This window comes from Mirounga angustirostris, unplaced genomic scaffold (assembly GCF_029215605.1).
Source record: "Mirounga angustirostris isolate CCGP_5_RB_7025 unplaced genomic scaffold, mMirAng1.0.hap1 SCAF_12, whole genome shotgun sequence".
Lineage (NCBI taxonomy): Eukaryota > Metazoa > Chordata > Mammalia > Carnivora > Phocidae > Mirounga > Mirounga angustirostris.
Window position 1 is genome coordinate 84,430,677 of NW_026991720.1, and position 14,014 is coordinate 84,444,690.

General features: G+C 40.2%; 2 protein-coding genes across 7 annotated transcripts in view; one reads left to right on the plus strand and one right to left on the minus strand.

Annotated features, from left to right (window-relative positions):
• The window catches only part of PHTF2 (putative homeodomain transcription factor 2), a 114,514-nt gene extending 106,685 nt beyond the window's left edge, over window positions 1–7,829 (minus strand). For 2 of the 6 annotated variants that reach the window (XM_064575382.1, XM_064575381.1), the window contains exons 1-2: window positions 7,650–7,828; window positions 4,937–5,090 (exon numbers count right to left, since the gene is read on the minus strand). The gene's annotated coding sequence lies outside the window, so the exon portion shown is untranslated. Of the gene's footprint in view, window positions 1–1,961; window positions 2,114–4,936; window positions 5,091–7,649 lie in introns of those variants that run through there. The other 4 variants (XM_045864816.3, XM_054505325.2, XM_054505328.2 and 1 more) reach the window with 3 other exon arrangements.
• A 273-nt stretch (window positions 7,830–8,102) lies between these two features.
• TMEM60 (transmembrane protein 60) lies at window positions 8,103–12,645 on the plus strand. Its single transcript, XM_045864819.3, has 2 exons — window positions 8,103–8,379; window positions 11,956–12,645. Exon 2 carries the CDS (start codon window positions 12,006–12,008, stop codon window positions 12,405–12,407), a length of 402 nt encoding a protein of 133 aa, XP_045720775.1. The 5' UTR covers window positions 8,103–8,379; window positions 11,956–12,005; the 3' UTR covers window positions 12,408–12,645.
• The last annotated feature ends 1,369 nt before the right edge of the window (window positions 12,646–14,014 follow it).

Here is a 14,014-nt window from a genome sequence, read left to right on the forward strand (position 1 = left end):
TGATACCAGATGGAAAAGGAATTTCAAAGGAAAGAAGAGCCTTGAAAATGGGACAAATGTGGGTAAAAATAAGAGTGCTTTCCTAAATATCATTTTTAAATCCACTTAAGAGAACTGACCATTTAAAGCTAAAAAACTAAAACCATATTGTGGGATTTAAACATATGTACAACTAAAATGTATGACAACAACACAAGAATGAAAAGGAGAAATAGAACTATAGTGTTTTAAGGTTGTTATATAATATGTGAAGTGGTATTTTACCCAAAAACAGACTGTGATAAGTTAGATATATATAAACAAACAAACAATAAACCCAAAAAACAAACCAAAACAAAAACCTATAGATGATAAAAAGCAAAAAAAAAAAAAAAAAAAAAAAAGATATAAAGGAGAGTCATAAAAAATACTCAAATAATACAAAGTAGAAGGCAAAGAGCAAAAACAAAACAGATGGGACAAATAAAACACAAATCACAAGATAACAGATTTAAACCCAACAATATCAATAATCACATTAAATATAAGTGGTCTAAACTAAAAAGCAAGAATTAGAAAACTGGATTAAAAAACGAAGACTGAACTATATGCCATCTACCAGAAACTACTTCAAATACACACAAATGGGTAAAAGTAAAATGATGGAAAAATATGCACCATGCTAATACCAATCAAAAGAAAGCTAGAGAGGCAATATTGTCAAAGTAGATTTCAGAGCAAAGCATACTACCAGAAATAAAGAGAGCCATTTCACAATGATAAAGGGATCCAATTCATCAAGAAATCACAACAATACTAAATATGCATACATCTAGTAAGAGAACTTCAAAATATACAAAGCCAAACTGATGAAAGTATAAGCAGAAACTGGCAAGTCCAAAATGATATTCAGAGATTTCAATACCCTTCTCTCAAAAACTGCTAGAACAAGTAGACATAAAATCAGTAAGGACAGAGAAAACTCGAGCAATTCTATCAATCAAGTTGATCTGACGTTTAAACCACTCCACCCAACTTTCTTTTCACGTGCACATGAATCATTTACCAAGACAGACCATATTCTGGGCCATAAAACAGTCTCAATAAATTTAAAATGATTCAAATCTTACAATGTATGTTCTCTGAGCACAATGAAATTAAATCAGAAATCAATACCTAAAAAATCCCATGTGCATACTCATTTGTAACCAATGGGGTCAAAGAAGGAATCACAAATAAAATCAGCAAGGATTTCTGAACTGAACAAAAATGAAAATACAACGTATCAAAATTCACGGGATGTAGCCAAAGCACTATTTAGAGGGAAATTTTACAGCATTAAACATTTATATCAGAAGACAATAAATTAATGAGCTAAGTTTTTAAGATACAAGCAAATAAAATGCAAAGTGAAGAACAGAAAGAAAATAATAAAGAATAGAAATCAGTGAAATTGAGAACAAAAAATCAATAAAGAAAACCAAAAGGTGCTCCTTTGAAAATCAATAAAACAGACAAATCTCTAGCCAAACTGAAAAGGAAAAAAAATGAAAAAATACACAAATTAACAATCAGGAACGAGAGAGGGGACATAGCCATAGATCTTATAACATTAAAAATATAATAAGAGAATATTATGAACAATTTTATGCCAATTTAACAACTTAGATAAAACAGACAAACTCTTTGAAATAACCTATTGCTGCACCTGGATGGAGCAGCCCATTAAGCATCCAATTCTTGGTTTCAGCTCAGGTCATGATCTCAGGGTCGTGAGATGGAGTCCCGAGTCCAGCTCTGTGCTCAGCATGGTCTGCTTAAGACTCTCTCCCCTCTCCCTCTGCCCCCCCCACCCCTACTCATGCTCTCTCTCTCTAATAAATAAATCTTTAAAAAAAGATACAAACTATTGATGTTCATTCAAAAACAAATAAATAAACTAAGTAGCCCTCTATTGATGAAAATAAAGTAGTTGTTAAAACCTTTCCTACGGGGTGCCGGGTGGCTCAGTCGTTAAGCGTCTGCCTTCAAGCGTCTGCCTTCGGCTCAGGTCATAATCCCAGGGTCCTGGGATCGAGTCCCGCATCAGGCTTCCTCCTTGGTGGGAAGCTTGCTTCTCTCTCTCCCACTCCCCCTGCTTGTGTTCCTCTCTTACTGTGTCTCTCTCTGTCAAATAAATAAATAAAATCTTTAAAAAAATAAATAAATAAAACCTTTCTCACAAAGAAAACTCTAGGTATAGGTATATAAGTCACTTAGTACTATCTTAAGTTTAAGATACATGGATGGATCTAATATTTATTAATTATCATCATGTGCTGGCATTAAGAATATAACTTTAATATGACTTATTAGTATTCAGCAACATCATTCTAGAAGGAAGTTGTGTGAAGAACTGATTAATATGAGGCTAAATTAAAACCAAGGAGACTAATAATAATCTGGGGGAAAAATGATGAGTACCTAAAATAAGTCAGTGGCAATGAGGGGTGGGTGTTGGGACAGGGCATGGTTAAAAGATGGATAGCTAGTAAAGAGAAAGACCAGATGAAGTTATTGACTGGATATGAAAGGTACAGACAGTGAAAGAGTAAGGATGCTCCATGATTCCTGGCTTGAACAACAGAAGAACTATTCATTAGGATTGGGAATACAGAGGAGAAACAGATCTGGGAACAAGAAGATATGTTTATTTTCCAACATATAATACATTTAGACATTCACTGCCCAAAAGATATATAGTAGGCAATGAGATATATGGAATCAATACTTGGGAAATATATGTAGTTAAATTAACCGGCTCTATCTCCCAAGATTACTTGCAATTAAAGCCTTCTCTATGACTGTAAAATTAATGGCTTTTATCTGTTGGAAGAATTTCAGAGATAAGAATGTGGCTAAGGGATTTGAGGAAAAAAGTCCCTTTCCGTGTATATAGTAAACTCACAGTACAAGAGACCCAATTTCAGTATTCTTTTTATTGCCATTTAGAATAGCAAAATCTTATTTACTTTATCTGGTTTAATGAGTCTGACGTACTTTCTTCAGGAAAAAAAAATTGAGAATATGACGCCCTTTCCCTATCTTTTCCCTTGTTTTGTATGTGGCTGCAATGACTTGTTTTTTTAATTCAACTGTGCCTATTGCCTGTGTAACATCCTATCGTCTCCTCTTAAGGTTTTATTTGTTTGTTTGCCATTTTCTGGCTCTCCTTACTCTGTTTGAGAATTGTATTTTTTTAAAAAAAAACACATCTGTTCAGGGCACCTGGGTGGCTCAGTCAGTTAAGCCTCCGACTCTGGATTTCCGCTCAGGTCACGATCTCAGGGTTGTGAGATTGAGCCCTGTCTCAAGATCCACAGCCAGTGTGGCGCCTGCTTAAGATTCTCTCTCTGCCTCTCCCTCTCTGCACCCCACCCTTTAAAATAAATGAATAAATGAATGAATGAATAAATAAAATAAAAATTACACCTATTCAACTTAGTCAAATAACAGCAACAACTGTTTTTTGAACATGTCTTATAAGCCAGACAATGTGTCAAGTACTTTACGTACATTAGCTAATTTAATTCTCAAAATCTTGCACAGTATCTCCATTTTATGATTAAATAAAACTGAACCTCGAAAAGATTACATAATGAGCCCAAAGTCACACAACTGATGGACTGTAGAACTGAGACTTGAACGTAGGTCTGCAGAGCACCAAAATTCGTGCCACACAACTTTAGTTTTTTGCTATCTGTAACAGACCTTTTATGGAATGTTTTACTAAGGTGCTTTCATTTATGCAACAAATATCAGTGCCTACTACATACCTTCAAAACTTCTATAGAAACACTTTTTTTTTTTTTGTAGAAACACTTTTAACAGTCCTTTCCCCCTACTGTTTCTGAAACTGGAAAGCTGCATACAGTGCACTTTTTCTCTCCTTTACTTCCTCTCATTAAATGTCAAATTCAATCATGTTATGATTATTATCAGGTAGTGGTTCAGCCACAGCCATTTCCTGCCCAGTTCCTGTTCACCACTCAGAATGAAGTCCAACATATTTTCTTTCCTAGTACTCTAAAACTACCTGGTCTAGGAAGCAGTCCGTTTTTCTCATGTGAAATCTGATCTTTGTGTCATTTTAGCAATTTGTATGAGAATAACAAGTTGGAATACAAAAGCAGCTTTCCTAAATGGCATTTAATATTTTCAACTTAGATAATTCTGGTCATGAATTTACATGTCATACATGTACATACATACATTACATATAAATCTACCTTTATAAATCCAGTGGAAGTATTCATGGGTCTGTGCTAACCTGAAGGGAAGATTTACACATGGGACTTTTTCTCAGATTTTTTTAAGAACAGCCCCAATTTGAAACATTCTGTCTCACCGTTACATCTCAAATTTGGATTCAGAAAAGGCAGTCAGCATATATACAAAGGGTAGTTTGCAATAGTGGCCCTATGTGGCTACATACTCGGTAAAAGGGTTAAGGGAAGCAACAGTCACTTTAAGATTCTTCTTTTTAAAGTAATCCCAAAATACATTCCACAAATTATGTGCAAATGCCTCTAGTGGTGGTGTAAGTCTTCCTTTATAGCTCAGAATGAACTACTGCAATGAAATAATGAAAGTGCTTAGCTGGACACGTTTGGAAAAGAAGTTTTAATTGTCACTGGGGAAAAAAAGTCTTAAACGGTAAATATTAAATAAAAATGTAACAATTCCCAAACCGTTGAGGATTTCCTATAATTTTAATCAAAATTGGGTAGTACTCACCTTGCCTAGCCACATTTATACACAATTACCATTTAAATTTTGGCCTTCACAAATACTTTTTATACAAAGCTACCATTACTTGCCATTCCCTCAACAATCCACATTCCTGTTCTGTGACCCCGCCTCCTGTTCTATCTGTGTAGGATGCCCTCCTTCCCCAACCATGAAAACTACTACTTACCCTTGAAGGCTCCAGTGGTAGCCACACCTCCAACCCCTTCTCCACTCCGCCTCTGAATATTATTCAGTCTTCTTTATTCAGGGCTTACCAGTGTGCCAGTACTCTACATATTCTGTTTAATGCTTAATACTCCGCTTTGAAGTAATTCATCTCACTTAACAGATAAGAAAACTGAAGCTGAAAAAGGTTTACTATCATGTTAAAGGTCACAAAGCCAAACAGGAATTCAAATGCTGGTATGCCTAAACTTCAACTGAATTCTCTTCTATTAAATCACAAACTCTATGGCACTCTTCTATGGTATACACTGTATTGTATTATGATTATTTGTTTATTTCTCTCCCCCACTAACGACAGGACAGGTGACTCCATCCTTACATCCCCAACAATACTCAACAATGCCTACTATACAGTGACTCAAAGTGTTACTGAATATGTACAATATTCTTACTCAGTTTATGACTTTGCAGCATTAGTTTTCACTGATTAGTCTCTCCTTTGTACCAGGTCTCTACGAAGCCACTGTGGTGGTAAAACATACTGGCTTGGAATTTAGGCTTTGTAATCAGATTGCCTGGATTTGAATCCCACCTCCACCAACTTATGAGGTGAGAAATCTTGAACAAATGAGTTAACCGAAGTTTTGGTTAACTCATCTATAAAACAGAACAGTAATCACAGTACATGCCTCACAGCATTATAAAGATTAAACAAGACAGTATAGAAGCAATCCAACTATTTTTCGACCCTCATTTTTTCTACATGCCACCCTAAATTGTCTTTGGCTTAGTCTAGTGTAGCCTTTTTAATTACAAATTCCTTAAAATTTTATTAAATGGGCTGGCAAAAAGGTTCATAGGTTTAAAAATTGTTCAGGCCAAAAAAAGTAAAATAAAATAAAATTGCTCAGGCCAGGATGCCTGGCTGGCTCAGTCGGTAGAGCATGTGATTCTTGATCTCAGGGTTGTGAGTTCAAGCCCCACACTGGATGTAGAGCTTACTTAAACCAAACAAATAAACATTTAAAAAATAATAATAGAATAAAAAAATAAAAATTGCTCAGACCACCTACTTGATTTTTAGGGCCAACTGTCCACTGCCAGTTTGGACTCAAAAAAGAGTTTACTCTGGGAGGTTTGACTATACAAGAGTGCCCCCATTATACTTTTTTCTCTTACTATGTTTTCATGGCCTATCAGAAAGTGGTAAAAGTCAGAAAAGACACTTTCTACCTGACTAACACCTAACTTAATACTATTTGATGCATGCACACAACTAACCTGCATGGGAGACAGGCTATTTCCCCAGCCAGAAATTTTCCTGGAACCACCTTGTGTCTGGTCTCAGGCATGGCTCATTCTCCTCAGACCTCTAGATTGCTTTCCTCTGGAATCTGGAGGCTGAGCCACTACAACTGAACATTTCCTTCTCTTAAACTTAGCAATGTTTACTCCAAGAAGTTAGGATTTCAAATTGTTATGCTATTTTACAGCTCTTTAGGCTAAAGTGCATAGTTTCCAAATTCTCAGAATGCTCCCTTCCAACTTTAAAATGCTATGAAAAAATCCAGCTGGGGAGGAAACAAAATTTTTTTTAAACATACATGATCTCTAATAACAAGAGCAAATAAAGTGGCTATGCCCAAAGTCTTAGGGGGATAAAGAAAGAAAAATCCTAAAATATCTAGTTGGCTCAAGCTAACCAAAAACTAAAATCAAAGCACACAATTAACAAAATAACCTCAAAGTAGGCAGGATATACCATAAACAAAGACAGCAAGTATAAATTACAAAATATTTAATAATTCACGAATTTAAAAACTACTTGGTATATAAATACTTAGATTAATATATTATTCCAGATTCTGTACTTCCCAGTCAGTACATGATGATATAAAGCAGTTCGTTTTTTTTTTTTTTTGGTCAGGCTAAAAATAAAGAGTGATGGATCAGTGACAGAATGATCTCCAAAGTTATAGAAGGAGGTTGAGTTTAGAAGTCATGACTCGAAGGAACAATACCAAAATACTGGCTGTCAATATCAGGCAGATAAAATAAGAAAAGGTAAAGCAAGCCGATGGACTGCAGTATTGTTTCCAGAGGGGAAGACAGCCCTTAAGGCCCCCGAGAGAATTTCAGCACCCGCTCCGCAGTGCTGGAATCAGAACTACACTGTTGCCTGCTCAGTGGGTGCAGGGCAAAGACCCTCCCTCCAGCCTGCGTCCTGCGTGCGCACAGTCGCCCCCTCCGCCCGAGCCCACTCCTCCGGCGGCTAGCTGGCCTCCCCCGCCCGCCCGGGCTCCGCCACCCGATGCCCCTGCACGCCCTCCAGGACCCGGCGCGCCCCCAGCACAGCGCCAGGGGAAGGAAGCGGGGGAGAGGGGCCGCGAGAGGGGGCGGAGGGGCGGGAGGCGGCGCCGAGCTTCGGCCCGTCACCATTTAGGCTCGAGGACGGCACGGGCTCGGGAGGAGGGAGGCTGAGCCTCTGCCACCGGTCAAATGATGGGAGGGGACCGCGGTTGCCCCCGGCACGCAGGTGCCAGCGGCTGCCGGGGAAGTCACCGGCGGCGTAGGGCGATGCGTTGGCCCCGGAGCCCGCACCTCCATCCTGCCCTCCGCTTTCGTCCCTCGTCCTGCTCCATCCCCAGGATTCTGTCAGAACCCAACGACCTCCACACGGCCCGCCCAAGCACGGAGGTGATGCCGGCTCTTACCGTAGGAGCGGGCGCCGCGCCGCTAGGAGGCGGCTGGGGTGCGCGCGGGAGACTCCGAGGCGAGCGCCGCCGCCGCTGCGGGAGCCGGAGGAGTCACAACGAGGCTGCCGGCGGGAGCGCTGCCTCCGGAGCTGTCGCCCCACCCCCTCTCCCGCAGGATTTTGCGCCGGAGCGGGCAGTCTCCGCGCGCGGGCGGGGAGGGCGAGAGAAGGGGCGGGACGCCCCTCGGGGGCGGAGCCGAGCGTTGGCTGGTCTGATTGGCGTCTGTGGGCCCAATGGGATCACGGATACTCCAGGCTGTGCTTAGACTGACTTTCCTCCTAGCCCGTAGCGGTAGGGAGGCGGGCCTAGTGGCTTCTCGTAGAGCAGCCTTTTTGACAAACCCGAACGTAAGAAAAGGTCGGTTGGTTCGCACTGGTGGCCAAATGGTCCAATTACCACAGGGAAAAGGGCCTCTGAAACTAGATTGGCATCCTCTCTACCTATAGGTAGAGAGGGTAGACCCAGGGGCGGTGGGAACCTGCCCCGGATGTGGGTGTGGCCCTGAGGTAGAACACAGAGCCACCACCGCGGTGGTTTGGGGAGGCGGAACTGAGATCTTTTTCTTGATTATCATGTGACGGGTTCTGGATTTAATGGAGGAGAAAGCGTGGAAAAGGCCAAGGATCCAAACTGGCGAGTTTTCTGATCTTCGCGCCCCTCCCCGCTCTCCGGCCAGCGGCGCTGCCAGGTGAGTCCCGGGCTCCAATGGGCCGGCATTCTCCCGAGGTGCGTTTGCCCACCCGGTGCCCCGGAGCCGGCTTCCCGATGCCTCAGGGGGTTTGTCGCTGCCTCCCACCCCTTTACGCTTCCTGCCAAACGTACAGACACCTGCTTGGCACCAGGCTTCTGCGTGCGTTTTGGATCGTGTGCAAGAAACCGCGTTCAGCTCCCAAAATGTGCTGGGCCCAAAGCGCAGAATGGGAATAGTCCGAATTAGGGCGAACCGTAGGTGTTGGAAGACTGAGGGCGAGGATAGTTTAGGAACGTCCTGAAGTTCTAGGGACAAGTAGGCCCCCAAATCATGTAAGTTGTAAGCAGAACGCTGTTCCTCTGAAGGAGGGTTAAGTTCGACAAGGCTGTTGAAGCGGGCGCCTTTCGAAAGCGACTCATTATTTAGAGGAATTGTGTTGTGGGCTCCTAAGCAAAACTGTCTTTGGGATGGGGTGAGTTCATTTGGAAGAGTGCTGGCAGTAGCCAGGGAAGGAAATGGGGGTTGTGTAGACCGCACCGTGGGCACATTAATGAGTGCACACACAACTGCTAGATGCTGGAATTGTGGGCAGAGCCCTTTCGATTTCCATCTTGGGACAATGCAGAAGATTTTGACAATGGATGAGAAAGCATATGAACTAATACTTAACTATCTTCCTGGTACCAGAAGTAGTCACCTCAAATAGGACTTTACTAGAGCAAATTTTTGTTTTGGAGCATGCAGCCCCCTCTGTTGAGACAAAAGACGGCCAGTAGTAGGAAATAAATTACTTCAATTAATGAAGATTTATGAACAAGTAAAATTGGCGTTGTAACGCCCTGCATCTAGAATTCTTCAGACCTCATTTAAATATCGGCATAGTGCTTCCCAGTTGAGGGCATTTTAGTGTAAGTGCGTACAGAACTTTGTTGCATCCCACATTATAAAACTCGAAGCCACAGGACTGTGCTCTTTCTATCATCCTTCCATCTCCGTCCCTGAAGTACCTGTGTTGAGTGCAGCAACCGTTTCTATGACCAGTTGCTTACTCAGTCCTATATGCAAAAATTTGAACCCTGACTTACCCAATGGCTGATGGAAAAGTTGTGTTTAAACAAGTGTATTGGGGCGCCTGGGTGGCTCAGTCCTTAAGCGTCTGCCTTCGGCTCAGGTCATGATCCCAGGGTCCTGGGATCGAGCCCCTCATCAGGCTTCCTGCTCAGTGGGAGGCCTGCTTCTCCCTCTCCCACTCGCCCTGCTTGTGTTCCCTCTCTCACTCTGTCAAATAAATGAGTAAAACCTTTTAAAAAAATAAGCAAGTGTATTATCATAAACTTTTTAAACGTTCACAAAAAATGGTCAGATAGATTGGAGATCAGGTTTGAGCAAACTTGATTTCCAGCATGAAATCCATTTGTAGTTAATAATCAGTTCACACTCTTTGCACCTCTTCTTCCAAATTCAGCCCCATATCCCACCATGGCAGCCTTTGGTCAGGAAAGGCGACCTGGAGAAAATGCCCTCCTGGGAGCAAAAGCATCTGCTTTTCATACTGCAGTATGAAGCATCCGATCTGCCAGCTAAGTAAACAAGTGCTAGCAGATGGGTGTCAGGGGAAAGGGGATTTAGGAGATCCGTAAGTCACTATTATAGTAAAACAGATACGCACTCTTGCCCCATGATAGCCACCCACTCTTTAAAGTAGTAGAGGTGTAGCAAACAATATCAAAATTAGTTTTATTTTTTTTAAGATTATTTATTTGAGAGCGAGAACGAGCGGGGGAGGGAAGAGGGAGAAGCAGACCTCCCACTGAGCAGAGAGCTTGATGTGGGGCTTGATCCCAGGACCCTGCGAGATCATGACCCCAGCCAAAGGCAGATGCCCAACCAACTAAGCCACCGAGGCGCCCCTCAAAGTTAGTTTTAAAATATAATTAATTAAACATGCTAGTCTAGGGCATTTTATTCATCTAGCCAGTTTCTTCACTTTTTCCTTGTTTCTTATTTCTTCCTGCATTTTTACTCCTACCCCTCATGCTTTTGCTACCCCACCACCTTCTGATGTTTACCTCTTTCCATCAGGTATCCTCTCTCCGTCTCTCTCTCCTTTGTGGCCTATTTCCCTCAGTTTATAATCATATTTAGATTCTTCCTTTACTGAAAAATTTCTTCCTGACCCTTTCTCAATCTCATTATATGTCTTGTCTTTCATCTTCTCTTCTTCAAATGTTTCAGAGAAATAAAGTGTTGTCAACTGTTTACATTTTGCTAACTCCTCACCCAACTGCTGCAGTCTGGCTTCTGATTTCCATTCTACTTACCCTTTTTCCAAATGGTCACAAGGTTGTTATAAAAAGCTTGAACAAGTATAGAACATACTATCAACCTGTATGTGAAGACTAAATAAATGCTTATACCTATGTATTATAGATTAATGTGTCCCAATCAAACTTCCAAGTTTTTAAGAATTAATGGTTTTAGCAGTGAAAAAAAAATGAAAGGGCAAAATATTCTGGAAAAGAAATCCATGAGTAGTAGGCACTAGTCCTTTCAGATATTAGAGTATATCCTAGAACATACCTAATCACAGTCATATAGTACTAGTGCGAAACAGAAATATAGGTCAGTAGGACAGATCTATAGACAGATCTTATATTTTAGGGATGTAAGAAATAACTTTCCGTTGCCTGGCTGGCTCAGTTGGTAGATCATGCAACTCTTGATCTCAGAGGCCTAAGTTCAAGCCCCACATTCTTTAAAAAAAGGGAGAGAGAGAGAGAGAGAAAGAGCCTAAATTATTGAATAATTTAGCATCTAATAATAACAAAATGTCAAAAGTTTAAGTGGTCTTGATTATTGGATAGCAAGTAGCAAAAAATCAGGATTTATACCACAAACCAAAAAATATATAATGAGTAGTATTAAAAAGAAAAATTCAGACTAATAGGTATTTATAAGAATTGCAGTGAGAAAATTTAATTTAAAAAGACCCACAGACTAAGCTGTGTGAAAATCCAGTATTACCAATATATTTTGTATTATTTAGCCCAAAGATCTCCTCACACTCTTAATTCTATTTAATATCTGAATTTTTGTTAACCATTCCCTCCTTATTAAAACTCTCCTCCCTTGACCTGATAAGCACTTCCTTTTTCACTACTTTTTGAATGCTTTTTCTTAGTACATCTTGAAATTGAATGAAAATTTATAGATGTACAGATGTACAAAAAGAATTTAAGAATATCCCTGAGGTACAGGAATAAAGTCATGAGTACCTGGACTTGAGTGACAGCAATGAAAAGGAACAGACTATTCTTGAGACATTTTGAATAGAGCTTACGCCCAGTTGATATACTAAAAGTTTTATTGTATTTTGTCATGGCCTATAAGGAATGATGAATGTAATGTTGTCAAAGATGTCTACAAATTTTACAGGGTTTGAAAGGAAGAATAGAATGTTTTCAAAATTAGGAAATCTGTGAGTGGGGAAGAACAAGCTTTGTTCACCAGGAATGGAAGTGATTTTTTTTTTTCTGGTATCAAAACAATCCTGACTTTTTTTCCTTCTCTTAGGGTATATTTCCCTTTTTTCGACTCTGCAACAGCCTCTTTAAACTGTTTAAATGAGAATGTCCTTGGCTCAGAGAGTACTACTCACCTGGCTTTTCACATTACTCTTCTTGATCATGTTGGTGTTGAAACTGGATGAGAAGGCACCTTGGAACTGGTTCCTCATATTTATTCCAGTCTGGATATTTGATACTATCCTTCTTGTTATGCTGATTGTGAAAATGGCTGGGCGATGTAAGTCTGGCTTTGACCCTCGACATGGATCACACAATATTAAAAAAAAAGCCTGGTACCTCATTGCAATGTTACTTAAATTAGCCTTCTGCCTTGCACTCTGTGCTAAACTGGAACAGTTTACTACCATGAATCTGTCCTATGTTTTCATTCCTTTATGGGCCTTACTGGCTGGGGCTTTGATAGAACTTGGATATAACGTCTTTTTTGTGAGAGACTGACTTCTAAGGACATCATTCATTTTATTGCCGTTCAACAAGCTATCATTAAAGTGTTCTGAATCCTTGCAAGCTTGAAGAATACCAGAGAACTGAGAAAATAACCAAATGTAGTTTTATACTGCTTCCATAAAATAGTCTTTGTGAATCATGGACTTCTAGTCAATCCAAAGCTTATTCAATATTTCAGTTATTAATATCCTTATTATCCCTATATAAATAAAGTTTGTTTTTGACCTTATTTTTCTACTTGACTCTTAATAATCTGTTGTACATATGTGGTCAATTTTTAAAGTATATAAATAAGAAATCTTTAATCTACATTATTTGGGTAGAAGTTTTAATAGATCATAGCCTCATTATGACCAAAGTAAATGATCATTTGTGCTTGTAAATTATGGAGGAAAAAAACCTAGTTACTGAAATAGTTGTGCCACTTCATGTTTACATTCAGAAGGAATCTGAGAGTTTGACAGATTTTTATCTAAGCTAACATCATTGCTACTTCTCCCTTTATGACCCATGAATTACAGGTGGCATATTAAAACAGAGCAGAGGCTTGCCTCTTCCTAAAGTTAGAGGGACCTTTCATCATGGTTGAATCAGGACAGTTCCTATTTATGCCTTTGTCCTGGGGTTCAGGAAGTTAGTGCCCCTTTCACTCTTTTTCTTTTTTTTTTTTTTTTAAAGATTTTATTTATTTGACAGAGAGAGACACAGCGAGAGAGGGAACACAAGCAGGGGGAGTGGGAGAGGGAGAAGCAGGCTTCCCGCGGAGCAGGGAGCCCGATGCGGGGCTCGATCCCAGGACCCTGGGATCATGACCTGAGCCGAAGGCAGACGCTTAACGACTGAGCCACCCAGGCGCCCCTCCCCTTTCACTCTTAAAAGTGTCCTGGCTTGAGAATTTATAGATGATCCTACCAAGGCACTCAACCCATTCCAGTGAAGCATAGGTGACATTAACTATTCCAAACAGTCTTATGGACATTATAACTCTAAAGCAGGTGATTGTTCTTGACCTATACAGCCCTCACTTTTAGCTTTGGGAAGAACCCAAAGTAGTATTTTGTCTGTTTTAAAAATATCTAACACACAAGAAAGTGATTTCTGGCTGCTAGTACTTGAGAGGATTGCTTTGAATATAGCACTTTGGTCTAGTTCTCCTTTGTAAAGCAGATAACATGACAAAGTTTAAGCTACAACACCACAAATTAATATAGCTGAACTCCTTGTTTGAAACTACAGAGCTACGCTAAATAAATAAAAATTGATCAGTTACAAGCGTTTTCCTGTCTTACAATTGGTATATATTCCTATTTTGAGCATCTAAAAATAGGATGGAAAAGGATAGTTAATATGGGGAACATAATGTTCCAGACTTGATTAGATATTCCTAATTCAGCTGAGAGATCCAAAAAAATTTGGTCTCTCTAATGATAGATTCAAAGTAGAAGAACGCTTTCATCTCAGTGAGAAACCAGATAGGAGGATTTTGAAATTCAGCAAAAGCTGTATTTGTGCAAGTATTATCTAAGTATGATCTCTCACAGGGAAAAGGAAAAGGACAGCACCACGTGCAAACAATTAGCTGGGTCAGGAGTCAGCAA